This window comes from Rhopalosiphum padi, chromosome 1 (assembly GCF_020882245.1).
Source record: "Rhopalosiphum padi isolate XX-2018 chromosome 1, ASM2088224v1, whole genome shotgun sequence".
In the NCBI taxonomy this organism is placed as follows: Eukaryota; Metazoa; Arthropoda; class Insecta; order Hemiptera; family Aphididae; genus Rhopalosiphum; species Rhopalosiphum padi.
In genome coordinates, this window is record NC_083597.1 from 9467188 (window position 1) to 9486486 (window position 19299).

Consider the following 19299-nt stretch of genomic DNA (forward strand, 5'->3'; position numbering starts at 1 on the left):
AGAGGGATCGCGAGTATGCTTCCATCTGAAAATCACGTAAATTTAGTTTTTTTGGTAAAAAAACTGCAAAAAACGACAGGGGCCGCGGCCAGTTGTAATATAAAATAAAAATTTTGATTATTTCGTGTTTTTTGCGCGTAAACGGTTAAGGTCATCTGTCTTACGACGCGTGTGAAGTTTTAGAGTCGAAAAATAAATCCTTCACCGCAAAAACTTGCATACGAGTTTTTTTTCAAAAAAGTGGTTTTGGCGTACTTAGGTGCCTCATATTTGGAATTTTGACATTTTTTTGATATAGAAAGAAAGTCCAACGGTCCCTCAAGCACGATACATCGTTTTTAGAGGGATCGCGAGTATATGCTTCCATCTTAAAAACACGTATATTTAGTTTTTTAGGTGAAAAACTGCTAAAAACGACCAGGGGCCGCGGCCAGCCGTAATATAAAATAAAAATTTCGATTATTTCGTGTTGTCCGGCTTCTTCGCCGGTTGTTCCATCGCTGCACGCCAACTTCTCTACCGTTTGTCGTTGCCTATGTTCGCGCACTGCAGTCTCGCTCTTACTATATACCGTTTTATATATGACGGTCGTGACCATCATAAGCAGTCGGTCGCATTTTTCCGTAACGATTAATTATTGTCGAGCTGTCGCCGTAAATCTGTATAACAATATAACCATAACTGCTATTGGTGTCGTTGTGGCAGTATCGTCGTCTACTCCGGTCCCGCTCGCCGCCGGGCCGCGCGACCGTAAGCGGCGGGTGTCGTTTGTCGCTGGCCGCCATGCAGACGTGGTGTAACGCGTCCATAATCGAGCGTGATGCGGCAGTCGTGAACTCGTCACACGATGTAGTGCCGGAAAACGTGCGTTGGTGATTTATCGCCAAACTCCGTAGTGCCTCCTCTTTTTCGTACCCCCGATCCCGCGTCGCTATACACTTCATCCTATACGACGTCTTCTCCTGCAGAGAACCACAATTTTACGTACGTCGTCGGTTCGTCAACTATACTGCATCGTCGACAACGATACGTATTGCGTCTTCGTATAATTCCACGCTGTTTACGCCGTTATCGAAAAATACCATAATATTTACACTTCGGATGATGCCGGCCGGCGCTATATCTCAGTCATCATCACACACACACTGATACTAACTGATTACACGTATACTGTGCGCACAGGTTGTTGTTCCGTCGCGTCCCGCAAACGCGAACCGAATTTAGATATATATTATACTCGTCTAGACGTCTTCACCTTTGTATACATATTATGCAATGTGTTTACGGTCTCGTATCCATTAAACCATCATCCAGAGCCGTTGTGATGTTCTTCGTATTAGCGATTACCATTTGATTGAGATTGCCGTTTGCCGCCGTCCCCGTTAGTATGCGGACCATCGCCAATAAACGTGCGGAAGTGACTTGTGATCGATCATATTCCGTTCCTGCTTTTTCTCATGTAATATAGTGTGGTGTCTCGTAGACTAATCATTTCAAACTTGTCATGCGACAAAGATCGTTGTGAATTCATCACGATGTCAACTATTTATCATGGCTATTAGTTTACCACCACCGACCTTGTTCATATTTTATGGAATCTATACCTTATTACTTATTAGTGACGTATAATTTTAGGTTTTCCTAGATAAGTTAGTGAGGTGTTATATATTTATTATAATATAATTGATGGCTGATAGCGTGAAACATAGAAGTTAAAAATCAAATAGATGAACATTTTAGTTTTAGCTTTACAAAAAAAGTCCAAGCTCGGCGCCACTGTAACGGTAATATTATTAGTTTTTTTTTTAAATAAAGGTAATTTTTATGTATCATATATTACGATATTATATTAATAATATATTGCATAGTGAATGTTTTCCTCGGGTGTATTATTATTTATTGTTATTTGTATACTTATATATGTATAGGTATAATTTAAGACTATAATATTACAGTCTTATAATGCGACCTTGTAAAAAAATTAAAAAATGTGAATTGTTTTGTATACCTTTTTATATTGTATGCAATTTATTTATTAAAAACACCTAATTAAAAATAAATAATTGCGTTAATATTTGAGATAAATAAACTGCGATTTTTCGGCTACAAGTATTGTGTAACATTTGCAATAATAAGTATTATAATTATTGTGTGTATCTAGCAGCATGCATATAGCGTCTAACTGCATCTGGAATCCAGTTTTTAGTTCCATTGTCAATCTGCAAACGTAACATATCGTATTGATCATGTGGACTGTGGTGGAGTCACAATATTGCCATTTGTAGTATTATCGTCGGCGGCCAAGTGTCCGAGTTCATCGTAGTAAAAACGTCTCACAATGTACAGCATGAACAAAACGATCACTAAAACGATTAGCAATAATAATAATAATATTATGAGACGATTAGGATTGACGGTTTCCCGATAAATATATTGATACATACGGCTAGAGATAAGTCCAATACACAAGAGGAACAGTGGTTGATTAGATACTAATGCCGCATAACTATAGTAAATGAGCATATGTATAAAAACCATCAAATACATCACTAACCAATGCTTGATATTTTGAACATTTTTCTGAAAAAAATTTCAATTTTCACAATACGTTCTTTTACATAACAAACAGTGGCAGTATATGGCCCCGGGACTACGGGAAGTTTTTTGGTGGGTTGCGGCTGTTATAGTGGGCTGTTTTTTTAAGTATAATTTATAATAATTAACGAATAGAAGCATTTCTGTTTTATGGCTGTAGATAAAAATATACTGAATAATATTAATATTGAAGATATTATTAATTTTGTTAAAAATAAAAGATCAAAACTATGTATATTTTTTTTAGATACTGAACGGAATGATGAATGTATTCATTTTACAATGATGTGTGTTTTTTTTATTTTTGGGATTGACGGCAGTAAAAAAAAATATTAGTCATTTTGTTTAAAATTATTAATAATTTGGGAGCTACATGTTCTATAAAACGCCATTATAAGCATGCATTTATACCCTGAAGAAATCACTAAAATATACCCAGGACGAAACAAATTTGAAGGCCAGTCGAATAGTTTTCTCGGGCCACCGAATTTTTTTCATAGTTCATAGAAAAGGTTCATATTATAATATTTTATTTTAAGTGTTTCTAATTGTATTTAATAAATTAAATTAAAATAAAATATGTATTACTCCATATATCTGCTAAATGTTTATCTATTATTATAAAATAACAAAATAATAAATTGCCAATATTACAGCATTTGAAATTGACCTAACCTTACCATTTTTCAGGACTCGTGAAAATTACGTCACACAATTTGATGTACTATTCTTTTGTAAACATTAGTTAAGACGCAGCTTTACATAACATTCAATGTATTAAGAAAACTCGGTATAATCTAACTATTTTTAATATTGACCTAGTACCAATCGATCTTAATTTTATTAAAATTTAATAAATAGGTGTTAATTGTTAATCTCGTTTATTTATATTACCATTATTACCATATCGATATCTTCAACTTACTTCATATATTGATTTCTTCAGACAAAAGTTAAAGTAAAGAAGAACAACTTCCGTAAATGATGAACTTAATAAACCATATATAGTGTGTGTTCTATTGTTTGTGCTTTCTTCGGCTTCATTACCTAGAAACAGTAGGCTTATAACTACAGGTGTACACAATTATAGGTATAATAAGCTATGAAAATAAAGAAATTATTCATAATACGAGTATTAATCTGATAAATCTTTTTTCATTGAAATATTCTGACTATAAATAAGTAAAAAAATTAAATATATATTATAATTTGATTTATGTTAGCTTAAACTAAACGATTTACTAATTTATTCTGTAATTCATATTAGGTTGAAATTCTTGAAAATATAATGTAATATCTAACACAAATATTTTATATACTAATCAAAAAATGTCAAAAATACATCTATAGGATTTTTTTTTTACAAACATTTTAAGTTCAAAATTTGTCAAAATCATAATGAACACTTGTAAATTATTTTGCACTTAAAAATTTATAAAATGATAAATTTTTAAGACAAAGGCTTGATAATTTTAAATAGGAGATTCTAATCAAGAATAATTCATGACACATAATAACCTTATAACTTATGAATCATAAAATCATACTAAAATTTAAAACTTTTAAAAAATACTTCATAATCACAATTTTTTGTAGTCATTTAAAATTTAAACTTGTTAAAAATTAAATATTGTTTAAATGAAGAATATATTATTTATAATATAATATATTATATTATAAAATATATTTATTTGGTTTTAATTTATTATTTTATTTTATTTATATAATCGTCAATAAGAAATGTGTTAAAAATTATTGAACATTTAATACAATTTTCTCCGTAAGTTGTTAATTTACAAAATAAAAAGTTGATGTTATAATATTTTTTTATTAGCGTTTAAGGTTAGAATTTTGACAATATTTGTTAAAATCTTTAAAGTTTACAATTTATTTTTTAGTTAGAAATTCATGAAAAAATTTTTTTATTTTATTTTAGATTTACATTTAGTATTAATACAAGATTCCTCAATAGTTTTATTATACGTAAAACAAAAAATAAGCCTTCCCATAAGTAATATTTATTATTTATGACCATTTAAAATTGGAATTTGTATGAGTATGACAATGAATATTTAATCGTGTCATAAATTCATACCTATTTTTCCTAAAACAATTTTTGATATTTTGTTGTAATTTAAAATGGATAACTGCAGATACTTGGGATTCTCACCGAATGTTGACGTTAGCCTACTTAAAGTAAATATAATTTTCTAAATATTTCGTTTTTTTTAAGCTATTTATTTATAAACATTTGAAGTATTCAATGTTTTTAGTTTTTTTTCTATAAATATTCATAAAAATTATTTGCTGGGTCAACATTCTTAATAATTTAGTGCAAGAGATATTTTTTTTTTAAACTGTATAAAAAAAAATTAAAAATCCATAGCCACAATTTGTATAGCTAAGTTCTCCGTTCAGAATTATTTTTCATATGCAATGATATATTATTGAATTTATATTTAATAACATATCTATTACAGTGACCCACTCAACATCTACTGTATAGCAAAGCGGTTTCGACTCGGCTACCTTTTTTTAAAGTGAAATTACTTTAACTTTAAAAAATAATAAATTCGGTCGCGTTATTAAATACAATTTTTTCGATAAAAGCATGAGGTAAATATGCATATAACATTAAGATATAGGAATAAAAACGTGTACGCTTACCTGAGAAAAATGAATGAACCTTTGTTCCGAATACGACTATCAAAAAAAATATATTCAATGTGATGGCTAACAACCAAACACACTGAAACAAGATATAAATCGAATCAAATATAATTATATAATAAATAATAATATATTATATTGTTGGACAACATGCACTATAAATGTTTGGTACTAACAATTGACATTATACCATAGGTCTATGCATCATACACTATGTTCAATGTCTATATAGAAAGAAACTCTAAATCTATGTACAGTGAAAACTCTTTATAACGAATACGAAGGGACCAAGAGATTTCTTTCGTTAAGGAGAGTTTTCGTAATAGAGAGGGTTTAAGAAAAACATAATTTTTGTTAGAAATTACGTCTATAATAAAATGAATATATTTGATATCGATAATTATAGTATTATTACGATATTAAAAGTAGATAATGAAAAAATGTACCTAATCGTTCTTGGAAATTTCAGCTTTTTTGCCGATTATTTTTATAATTTATAATACTTAACAGGTAAATTATGTTATGAAACATAAAATATTGTTTCGTAATTGAGAGTGATTATATGTTATAGAGAATGAATTGACTAGTGGGTTATAAAGCAAACCAAACATTATTATATTATAATGTTTATGTTATATAGAGTTTTTCGTTGTAAGGAGTTTCGTTATAAAGAGTTTTCACTGTATTTGTAAATTGAAATTACAAAGATATATTTACTATGACTTATGATACACTGTCCAACGATCCAAGATAATTCATTCGGTGGTGAATGTTGAATCTGAAGTATGGGCTGGGCTTGCTCATTTATCATAGTGTTTTATAATTTATAGCAGTACACATTAAATATTAAAAAAAAGTTTTTTTTTTTTTAATTTTCATTTATTTGTACACATATATTGTTAGTCAACCGAATGTAAAGAACACAGATCGCCGATGAAGTACAATTGAATGAATAGAGCAGAACTCTTGGAATAGTTTGAATATTTCACACTTTCACAGCGATGACAAAGTTGTATAATATAGCGTTACGTACATAGGTTATAGGTTTGCGTGCTCTACGATTCGCAACTTACGATAAACTTATAATAAACAGTAAATGCATATAATATAACTAATATCTATAATAGAGTTGTACTATATAATTGATATTTTTTTTATACATTATTTTTTTTATGATAATAAATTAATAAAATATTTTTTATATTTGTATTTACTTATGTTTTTCTTTTTAAGCAAATGGAGTATGCTTAGAAATTTAGAATAACTGAAGAATACACCACTGAAAGATATACAATGTCTCATCAATGTGTAATATTTGGTAGTATTTTAAATTTTAATGATATAACCGGTAGATCGTAGGTAAGTATGTTATGTGGTAATAATTAAAACGTTGTCTATATTCTGATACGGTGTAACAGCGATAGATTTACAAATCGGTACATTAACATTATACAAAATACCCTCCTTAAATTTAAAAGCAAATAAAAAAAGAACAATTTTAATTACCAATTTTTTTCACATATTTATTGTACAAATTTTAATGCATGTAGTATTAAATAACATTTTGATTTTTGTGTGTAACGTTTTAGTGATAAAAATGAGTCAAAATCGAGTCGTCTACGGTCTAGCTATCCATTTTTTATAATAGATCCTGACATCCTGTTTCTCTTAATTTTTTTATCCACAAAACAATTTATTTTCGGTCCGGAACTGATGTACGTTTGGAATTGCTTGACTGCATGCATCTAGCCGTCTAGGATGTATATTCATGTATATTATAATAGTAAAATATAAAAAAAAAGAGGTGTGAAAAAAATACCTATTATTCTACATAGATATTATATATGCCTACAATTTTTATTTGTGCCCTGCTAAATTCACGGTGTTCTACACAGTTACTGCATAACTGCATAAGCGATCATCGCTGAAGAACCACACTACTTTACATTTTCTATTATTATTTATTTGTGGCATATTTAACCAAGTTTTATATTATGTTAATGTACAATGTACATAATTGTTGTTGGTCTATTATTATTTACTAATCACGTTTTTAATTAAACATGACGTGATTATTCGTTAGGTACATAATTATTTTATTAGTTTAGTTTTATACAATATGTCTAATGTATAATTATATTTTTCATATTATTGTACAAAACTAAATTAATAAAATAATTATATACTCTATAATCACACGTATAATTAAAACCGTGATTGATTAGTTATTACTAGGGCTCGGATTTATATGTATTTAAGAAACCAAAATATGTATTTACGTTAGAAAAAAAAGGAACATAAATATGTGCTAAAAATATCAAAATATGTATTTTACTAATATGATTTATTTATTAATATTTAATTATATAATATATCTATATGAGTTTCTAATGAAACAAATTATATTTTAAATAGTAAAATTATTAAAAAAAAAGTGTTACAAATTATAAAGTATAAATAAAAAAAGTTAAAAATAAAAATAAAAATTTTAATTATCTTGATTAAAATTTATGATATTGAAATTTTGAAATTCAAAAGATCTTCGATTTGGTCGTGAAATTGCCTTATACCGACTAAATGATCTTTCGGCTTCCACTGATGTTATTGGACAGTATTGCATTTTAACTACGTCTGAAGGAGTAAGTTATATCTACCGTAGATTAAGTTCAATAATTAGTATTATTTTGTACTTTTGGAAATATGAGAAATTGTCTGTATTGAAAAATACAATCGTACATAATTAATAATTTTTAAAAAATCGTAAATGAAAAAATTGTCAAAATATGTAGGAAAAAATTGGAATTATTGAAAATATTATGTAAAAACATGTATTTATGGGAAAATATCTAAAAATGTGTAGAATAAAAGATAGTTAATTTCATTGTAAATCCCTTGAAACGAATTTATCAAGTCACAGTAAAAATGTATATTTACATAATATAAATCCGAGCCCTAGTTATTACCTATATACAACTACATAATAGTATGTACTTACTATGTTAAGTATAGCTATGATTCTGATACCGCAGCGTAAGTCGATGAGACCGAAACAATATTTTTTCGAGTCCTCCGCTGACATGGTATTTTTGATTAAAAAAAAAAAAAAACAGATTAATTCTCGGGGCTAATATATATGACGGCTATAAAAGTATACGACACCCTCGCGTGCTGAGATTCAAAACGACGTCGACGTGCGGCAATACATGTTTATGATGTGTAGTGCCTCAAATGTATATTATAGGTACCGTATACGTGAGTATTATTTTATTAGGTATTTACGCCCACCGAGTATATATCCCGACGTCAAATGCTCGACGAAATAAATAAACTTTAATGACGTTCACGGTTTAGCGAGCGAATTATCCGAGTAATAATGAATTCGTTACTATCGTCGGAACGATCGAAATTATAACAGTCGCGTATTATACTATATATTATAGTACTGCGACTACCTATGCGATGTGTGTACGTAGATTCGCGATTTTTTTTAGTTAATCGTTTTATTTTTAACGGCTGCCTAATAATAAAACAATGTGCGCATTGTAACGTTCGTTATGGGCGTTTTCTGCCGTTCAATTTGTTATATATTTCCATAATAATTTCCCGTATTCGGAAATACAAAGTAGACCTCGATGTTTGTATTTTTGCAAGTTGCTAAGTGGTGGGACTATGGAAACGCATGTATTTGTATACATTCATGTTATTGAAATTATGTATAAACATTGTAACAGCGTCGCGAATTATAATTGTCATAGTTTATCGCATAAAATAATGTACACCTATAGAACCCCAAATATGTAGTTTTTTATGCTATACACATTCAAGGGATACCCCAATTATGAAGACGAGTTTTATTATTCATATCGTGAATCTGATCGAGGTTTAAAAAAAAAAGTTTAAGTAATACTTTGTGTTCCTTATAAGATATTTCTTCCTGATTATGATAAAAAAAAAATCACCTTGCGTAGTGTGTACAGCGTATATATAGTCGTATAGTTACTAAGTATTAATCTTGGAAAAGTAGAATATTATAATATATTGTATAATGTTCATGTATGTATAAAATATTAAAATATGTATACAGGTACTGTACCTATACAGTCAGTTGTACATTGGACAATAATTATTTTTGTTAACGTGATCAACTGATTAAAAATTTTCAATCAGATCGTAAACTATAGAATATAATAACTATGTGTACTGTGTAGGTAACGTCAATCGCGGTTATCTGATTCTATTTTAATAATAAAATGTATTCTTTTTATAAACACAAACTAGAAAGATGAAGTCCCTTTCGGAAAAATTAGTTTCGTGTTCAACATTAAAAATAATTTAACTGCTTAGTCAGTACAATTTTTTTTAATCATAAACGTTTGATTAATATATTCTAAATCGTTAATATAATAATTTTAACTGCGATATAATATTATACATTTATTTTATTTTATTTATTATCGCTACCTATAAGGCTATAAATACTTATCATGCCAACGTGACAAATCTTAAAAATGTTGGTAATTAAGATCACATAATATGAGACATTGTAGTATACTAAATAGGTAGGTATAATAGGTATACTGGGCGCAGTAGGTGGCAAATCTCTGCCGAAGTCGTCGGAGTTTCCGACCGGCTGCAAACGCGAAACAACGAACAGGTGTGCACAGATGGCATTTATTGTTGGCGTAGTAGTGTTGAATACTCGAATACCAGTTTGCTTTTCATGGTTTCCGGCCGACGGTCGTCTGGAACACGTAGACGTAGACGTAATAACACTAGGACACAGCAGATGTATAAAAAAAAATCCGAAATACCTAGTCTCAGTAAAATTGAAAACAGATGTGCTGCATAAACGTATTATTCGTGGAAATTTATTATAATCACTATAATAGTATTTACCTATTATTTTGAATATCTTGTAACAGTTTATTATAATAAAATAGTTTAAAAATCATTTTTCATTTTATTGTAAAACGTTGAAAGGTTAGTGTCTAATCGTGTTACACGCCATGGCATTGATTTTATCACTTAGCCATCATTATAAATTTAAATATTAACACTTTTACATATATGTATACTATAGGTAGGTATATTATCTTAAATTATTCGATTTTCTGTTATAATATGTAGGTACCTATCTTTTTTACTAAATCTAGTAATATTTTGATTTTACTACGTGGCAACTGGCAATACACATACTAAAAATTATGATATTGAATATCGGTGATAGAAAACTATAATAATGATTTCCATCCAATCAATTAGTTATAAAATATTATACGCACTCGTTTAATAACGATAAGCAATTAATATGAAATAATATAATAGTAATATTATATTTTTGCTTTAATGGTTTTTTATTTAATCTAAAAAAATTATATTTAACCATGATATTTATCTAATAAACATGTTTTATTAACGAAAAATAAACAAAGAAAAGCATTGGCGAATGGTTAACTACGATTGAAAATAATCGATCGACGGCAATGGAGATAACAGTAATGACATCTAACGGAATTTTGTATAACCATTCTAAGTGCACGAAGAGCCGTCTGCCAGTATATGTGATAGCTTCTATCGATAGACAGCGCTGACATACGTGATTTATAATATATTTTTAAACTTATTTTCTAATTTAGTTTTTCTTTTTTTCTGTGACTAGTGACCATAACTGATTAGTGTGAAATAATGATAAAAATATCTTTTGATTGAAATATTATTATTAATTAAAATTGTGACTTGTCATTTCTCAGATTCTTTTTAATATTTTTATATGGATAAATTAAAATAAAATTATTAGAAAATTTAATTTATTTTGAAGTATTGTGATTTCTGCTCTATAAGAAAATAAAACGCTTTGTGAAATGTGTGGATATTATAGTAGTTCACTTTTAACATTTAGCTTTTTATGGTAATATTTTGTGTTTAACTTATCTATTTGCTTGTATAGTGTAATAGTGTAAAATGTGTAAATGATAGGCAGAGGTTACCATTGTCAAGTATCCATAAGACGAGAAACTACATTTTTCAGGCTATTTAGCTATTATAATTAATTCTCGTCCTTGGTCAATGATTTGAATATTTAAAAAACTGTGTCTACTAATTACATCATTATATAAAAATCTGTCTATAGAAATATTATCTTTTAGTGACTTTATGTTTTGGACCATTTCAAAATATTGTCAACGGCAAACAATACATATTTGTATCTATTGAGTTTGGGTAATGTCATTAAATCAACTCTTATTCTTTTAAACACCTAAGACCTAAACATAAATAATATAATCATTAAACATTTATATTTGCGATATTTATGATATACATTAATACAGCGTACAACTATAATTATTCGTTTAAAAAAATTTTAAATTAATGAACTTTTTGGTAAAAAAAATACATAAAATAAAAATATTTTAGGTATATTCTATGTTTAGTGTATATATTATTATATAGCTCGTTCATGCAGTTCGTCGCACATAAAAAGGTTATTTTGTTTATGTTAGCTACCGTGGTAAACATAACATATGTGTATTGGTTAACACTATATGTTCCCTCAGTAACCTTCCCAGTTGTAAAAAAAATATTATTCCTTACGCTCTTAATGTTAATTTTGCACTTATAATTTATATCTCTAAAGTCTATATTAGTTGCTTTTTAGTTTGCCAGAAAAAGCTAAATGTATTATAAAAGTCAAATTAATACCACCAAATAATTTTAAATGGAATAGTAATGTTAAATTTGTTACGTATCAAAAAAAAAAAAAATACATCAAATATTCTACATTAACCTTAAATGATTATGATTTTAGAGGTATAGTAAATAAAAGCCTTTTTCAAGTAATACATGGCATTAACAATTAGCATAGTAATCAAAAACAAAATATAAGTTTTATTACGGAACGTGTACTAGAAAGGTTAACAATTTGAAAAGTTTCTATAAATCATACTTTTTTTGAAAATATTATTTTTATACAATTTGATGTAATTGCAAAACAAAATTAAAAAAAAAAATTCGTATATTTTACTATTTTTTATGTTAACTTTCAATACTCGTACAAAATTGAGGTTAGGGAAACATGTAAAAATCATTCCATTATCATAGTTTATAAAAACATTAATGTACAAAATATTATAATTTTATATATAATATACATATAATATATACAATTATATGTTGTACTTATATAACCATATTTTTTATAACTTATAATATTGTTTGTATAATACCTGTTTTGGAACTTTAACAGATTTCAGCACTGATAAAACTTTTAATACGGCTGTATTCACTTTTTAAAAAGCTTCACACTCTTTTATAACTATAATATAAGTTCTAACGTTATCTGCAATTTGTGGTTAAAATTATCTAATTATAATTTCTAAAACAACAAAAAATAAAAAGTAAGTTATCTTAATGTATAATAAGTTTATCTTTTTTGTGTATCAAACGTTGTGTTTCTTACTTAATGAGCTGATGATGCCTTTTCAGAAATATATGAGCCACTAAGAATTATATTCTGTATTTTAGTTTTTTAAATTTTATCCAATATAATGAGTGTATTATTTTTTTGTAGAATAATATTATTTCATTTTGGATCATAAAAGGCTTGCATTGTCTTATGTCTACGAAAGTAAGATTTTTCATTACGATTCTTTAATTTAAATACAATGGATAATTATTATTTTTAGGTAAGTATGTGGTAAAATTGTTTAAATCTATATGTGTATATAATATAGACAAAGATGGCTAGATCTATATTATTTTTTATGCAAGTATTTTTAGAACAAACATTTGCATTGTATGAAAATATTATGATATATTGATATATAGTTATTCTATTCTATTATTTTTAAAACTAAAAAAAATAATTGTAGTACTTATACTAATTATTTCATATGAAAGAAGTTCTTATTCATAGTTTTAAATACTTCCTTCTTTAGATTTGTATACTTCCAAATCAACTTAAAGTAAATATAACATTTTATTTTTTGGCAGCTTTTGAAACGTAGTTTTCTAATGGTCAATACATTTTCATGTAAAAGCGTGTAAATATACAAAATGTATTCAATAGTATGTACATAAATAGTTTACAATTCATTGTTGATAATAGGTACTTAAGTTAAAAGAAATTCATTTTTTGTCGGTTGAAACAAAATAGTATGATATTAATAATAACAGAATATTATTATACCATTATTAATTTATTTAAAATATCTAATTTTAATATTTATAATTGACTTTATCTAAAACTGAGGTGTATAACATAAACCATAGTCTTATAAATTGCGTGTTCAGTTTTATTTGCTTGAACATTGGTTGATACTTACTTATTTTCAGCCTTTATGAATACTTGAAACGTTGAAATGGTCCAATTCGATCTAAAAGTTATAGGTAACGATTTCAATTCAATCTATAAAATGTTAACCGTTCGATTACATTTCGAAAACGTAAATAAATTGCTATCGATAAAATAAACAATGTATAATGATTGTAAATTGCTGCAAACGTGCACGTATTACGCCGCTCAGCAACGTGTTATGTCGCATACACGCGACGTCTATTATACTTCGTCCGAGTTGACAGTAAGATCGTACTTGCATGTTATTATATATTATACAAATTTCGAAGTGTATGATTATATTGCTTGTAAAAAATATTCTACCTATTCGTAGACTATTCGAAGAATTAAAAGTTTGTACTGTACAATTACTTAATACTAATGCCCTATATTTTACATATACAATTTTATCATTCACTTTGTACTAACTATATAATTATGGTTGTACTATTATCAAGTATTCATATTGATATTATACTTATATTTTAAGATTAATTAAATAGTCATGAGAAATAAGTAAGTCAAATCAAACGCATTTTTCAAAGAAAAACAATTGTAATAGATCTAGAAAATTATAAATTAATACAAAAAAACCTAAAAATGACGTAGATGGGTTCGTGCATCGATAATAATTGTCATGTATTAAATATGTATCTACACACGCGATACAGGTACTAGGTGCTGAGAGTGTGCACCGTATGTCTAAGAATTCAGTGTAAGAAAGAATATTAAATTGGAAATACGACGAAAGTTTAATGCGAAATACAGGTCGGTATGAAAAATTATTAAACTCTTAAACAGTGAATATAAAGTCAAGTCAGAGAACAGAAGGAAAAGTACATAACTCAATTTAGACAGTTAACATAGTAAGTGTAAAACAACGCTTGCATATTCGGATCCCATCATATACGGCGGCCGGTCAGTTACTGTAAAATATATTAGACTATTTTCGACGTCAAGTTAATTTTAAAGGACAATTTCCATGATTTAAATCCTAACTGATGTTGCGATGAAATGCAGACATGTCATATTATACATAGTGAAACCTCCATTAACGGACGCTTCTTAATTATAGCGGACAAATTTAAATTCCATTATGGTGACCTATTATGTGTAGAAAGGTTTCACCGTAATACATTAGTCGCCGCTTATTACTTTGGGAGTATAACTAATAAATATTCATTATAACGTATTTATTTATTTGTCAATTTGAATTATAAATTTTTAATTCATAAAGAAAAAAAATCCATAAACATCGATAGTTGTAAAATATAGAATATATTTTTTTTTCATAAATGTTATGTCATGATTTCGAATAAACAAAAAAATAATAATAACAGAAAAAACATTTCTAAAAAATATTGATGCTATTCACAGTGGTGATGTGTCGAGGAAATAATATTAATCGTTTATATACATGTGATAAAATGAGGACAAAGTATACTAACTAAAAAATGTAGAAATATGCCCTTAAAAATATATACATCGATCCTAAATAACCAGAATATTTTTCCTACGTAAAACGTTTAAATTACTGAGACCAGCCTGCACGAGTGCAATTATAGACCGTGCGATTCTAATGAGCGGAGTGACTATACTTTTGTATATTATACCTCTTATATTAACGCGTATGAACGAAATGTTAACTCAATGACACATTTTGATTTAAGCCAAGACCGTGGTTATACATATAGATACCTAAGTATATATACCTACGTAGTGTATACTTTACCTATCGATTGGAAATTTTAAATCGTTTATTACGAACGGCGTTGCAGTTCGCAGACCGAAAACTTGTGACGATCTCGAAAACGTTTTCGAATCGAACGACATCGGACTCGTCGACGAGGTCGCCATCGCCATGACCACGACCGATCGCAGGGCCACGGCTGTCGCGGACAGGTGCGGCGGCGGCGGCGACGACGACGACGAGACGGCCGCTGATCTGACGCTGTTCAAGGCCATCGGCCTGCACCACATGCTGGAGAGCGGGACGGCGGGCCGCCGGTTTCGGGCCGCGTACGTGTGGTTCACGCGCCTCGTCGTGGCCGTGCAGCTGCTGCAAGTGGCCGGGCTGTACGCGTCGGCCAACGACCTGCGGCGGTTCGCGTCCATGGCCGTGCTGGCGTTCAACGGGCTGATGTGCGCGTTCAAGGGGCTCGTGCTGGCCAACAACGCCGACCGGCTGCGGGAAGTGCTGGACGTGGCCCGTTACCGGTACACGGCGTGCGGCCACCGTCGGCCGGCCGACATGCAACGGACCGGCGCCACGGTGTCCGCGCTGCTCCGGACGTTCGCCACGGTCAGCTACTGTACGCTGGCCGTGTGGGTCGTCACGCCGCTGTTGGCCGACGTCGCGTACGTGCAGATCGTCCACCGGGACGGCACGGCGGCCGCTTACCGGGCGACCATCGACAACACGTGGCTGCCCGGCATGTCGGAGACAGTGTACAACTGGCCGCCCGTCTGGGCCGCGATCTATGCCGTCGAAGTGATCATGTTGACGGCCAATGTGTTCAACTGGATGATGTTCGACTGTTACCTGCTCACCGTGTGCTTCGTACTCAACGCCCAGTTCCGCACGTTGGCCGTTGGGTACGCGACGATCGGCCGCCAAAGGTCGCTGCGGTGGTGTTCGTGCGTTCGCAGCCGTTCCGGCGATCCGACCGTAAACCTCGTCAAAAGCGGTGAGTTCGAGTGGCATTTATTTTAAATAGAATTTCGCTGGGGTTGACATAAGAAAAAAGCAAAAAAAAAAAAGCCGAATTGCACTCGTTATCGGTTCGGTAGTTGTTTTGCCGGCGCTTTATTACATACCTACATCTCATCGATATGGTTCAAAATTATTTAATTTCAAAAATACATAGAAAAAACGATTTTCGACCGGGACTTTGGGATATAAGGTGTTGATACCGATTGTCGCGTGCACGCCTCACGTCCAGTAACGCGTCAATAATACTTTAAATTGGACAGGTCATAACCGCACTCATAACATTATACGTTCGGTGTTGTACGGAGTCTAATGATTTCTGCGGGTTGGTCGTGATGTTGCAGGCGTATGCGCAGAAAACGATGACGTTCACAACATGGGCAATTCCGATTATTACGAAGACTTGATCGTTCATATAATTGATAATCAAAACATAATAAAGTGAGTATAGTATATGATACACATCATAATATAGTAATTAGTAATCGTATCCGCGAGACCAGTGACGTGCTCAGTTTTTTTGAAACGTGGGCATATTCATTTTTGACTTGTTACTGACCCTAATTTTTTTTTCGTGTAGATAATATATTATTACAAAAAAATCCAAAGGGGGGATATGACACCCCGATTCCCCTCCCCCCACCGTGAGCACGCCACTGCGCGAGACTGTACTAGCAATTAGTATGATATATTATATGCTTTTGACAATATTTACAAATTACGCGAGATGGCTATTGCCTGGTGAATCAATTTGATAGAAATATGAAAAAAAAAATCCCGAAAAACGGGTCGTCTAAGTGGTGAGAAGCATAACTATAATAGTAGTACAGTGTCTATTATAGTATTAATGTTAAATTATTGCATAACATATACGTTAACTCCACAGTTAACATATTGTATCACTTATAATAACACATTGACTCAATAGTTATTTGTCAAAATAATTTACACGGTGTTACTGTAATACAATAAGTGATGCTTGCGTGTTGCATATATTATAACAATATTATGGTAATATTTTGGGGTCTATTAATAAAGTGTGATATATTCGTATTATATTATGATATTATTATTATTTATCAGTACTAATTTACAATTTACTATAAATAATTCTATTTATATTATTTGTGCATAAAAAATGGTTTGACTTTGTATACTGTTAAATGTATAAAATATGTGCTTGTAGGAAATATGATGACTTTTTTGAAATTGTGCGGCCTGTAGTCATAACCCAAGTAGTCAGTAGTTCGATCTCAATAGTGGGATTGATATTGCTCGTCGAACTTGTGAGTATTGTATTTGTTTTTTTATTATTATTATTTAATATTGTTTGGCCATTTATTATAATTTATAACATAATAATATAATAACTATTGAACAATGTGATAATTTTATATGCTAAAATGTGATTATTTTGTTTCTAATTTAGTTGTACTCAATGGGTGAGTCAATCACATTTGGACCAGTTTTGAGATTAATTTGTGGTCTGTTATCACTTACTATGGAGTTCTATATTTATTGTTACAGTTTCAATTACATTGAAATCGCAGTAAGAAATAAAAAGATAATATTTGAATATATTTAACATTGGTTGCTTTGGGGATAACAATTGAAGTAAATTATTTTTAATTAATATAAAAACCTAATAAAAATGTCGAATCTGAAAACCGTTTTAAATTTATTTCTAATTTTTTGATAGAAATGTATAACTTGTAAAATTATCTCTTCATAGGCATATTTATATATTTGTTCAAAAATAATGTATTTATAATATATATCACATAAAAATCATGACAAAAAAATATTTTTTAATTCCTGTCCCATTATTTATACAATTATTTAGAGTAAAAATTATTGTATGCATGATACATCATAGACTAACTAGTCCTTTAAGTTAAAGGGGGTTAGATTCCTAAAAATTTTTTTTAGCAAATTATTTTTTAATTTAATTATTATTTATTTTTTCTATTGGTGTTTACAACTGACTAATGATTATTCGTTTATATTATGAAACATTATATTTTTTTATATTGTAGGCAAAAATTAAGTTAAATATAATTTGTTTATAAGCAGTAAGCACATACATTTACCAAAAAATATCCCCCACTAGTTGCGCCTATATCATATCAAAGTGCACGTATCAAACCATTTTTTTAAATTTTACATACCAAAAGTGAAACCGTATAAATACCAGTATTTAACTTATACATTATGCGGTAGATACCAATTTAGTTTTGTATTAGTAAGCTAGTACAAACAATAAAAAATGTAATGCTATGATATATTATGTAAAATATCTTTTTAATCATAAAAATTAACTTATCTTATAAAAACTAATACTTTTGGTAAAAATATTGCTCACTTAAAAAGAAATCATAAAATAAAATAAATCAATCATTTAAATAATTCTTATAGGTACAATCTATAATTTTTTAATCTTTAACAAATTATATTATATGTATATTATTTTCAAAAATAAAAAAAAAGTCCTTAGTTTCTCATATGAATATTACCTTCATTACAAATTAAAAATTATGAAATAAATAAAATTTTGATTATATATTTTTATAACAATATACTATACAATCGATATCAAAAAGAGCTGTTAGAAATCAAAATACTATTACAATTATTTGTTTTTTAAATTTACACTAATGTAGAACTTAAAAATAATAAGAATATAAAATAGTTTTAAAAGTTTCAACTGTTCTAAATGTACATGGTACTAATATTTGATACCTTGTGTAATGTATACTTTATAAAATTGCGTATTTAAGTTGATTAAAATTAACTATATTATATTATAATAACATTTTATTTATTATAATTTAATAAAAATTAATTAATTTTTTTTCTATTTTTTTTTATTCTTTTTTTTACATATTGAGTCTATAAAATCAACAATACATTGTATTAGGACTATTAGGTGTATCGACTACATTTGTTTCATATCATATTCCATCGAAAAATGATACTATTTAAGAAATATGAT

The 19299-nt window shown here is 29.2% G+C and overlaps 1 protein-coding gene across 1 annotated transcript; it reads right to left on the minus strand.

Annotated features, from left to right (window-relative positions):
• Positions 1–2003: 2003 nt before the first annotated feature.
• Positions 2004–8940, minus strand: LOC132932076 (uncharacterized). The gene is made up of 5 exons (XM_060998276.1): positions 8261–8940; positions 5263–5344; positions 3521–3642; positions 2445–2580; positions 2004–2363 (listed from the first exon to the last, which is right to left on the minus strand). Exons 1-5 carry the CDS (start codon positions 8342–8344, stop codon positions 2245–2247), a joined length of 543 nt encoding a protein of 180 aa, XP_060854259.1. The 5' UTR covers positions 8345–8940; the 3' UTR covers positions 2004–2244.
• Positions 8941–19299: the final 10359 nt, after the last annotated feature.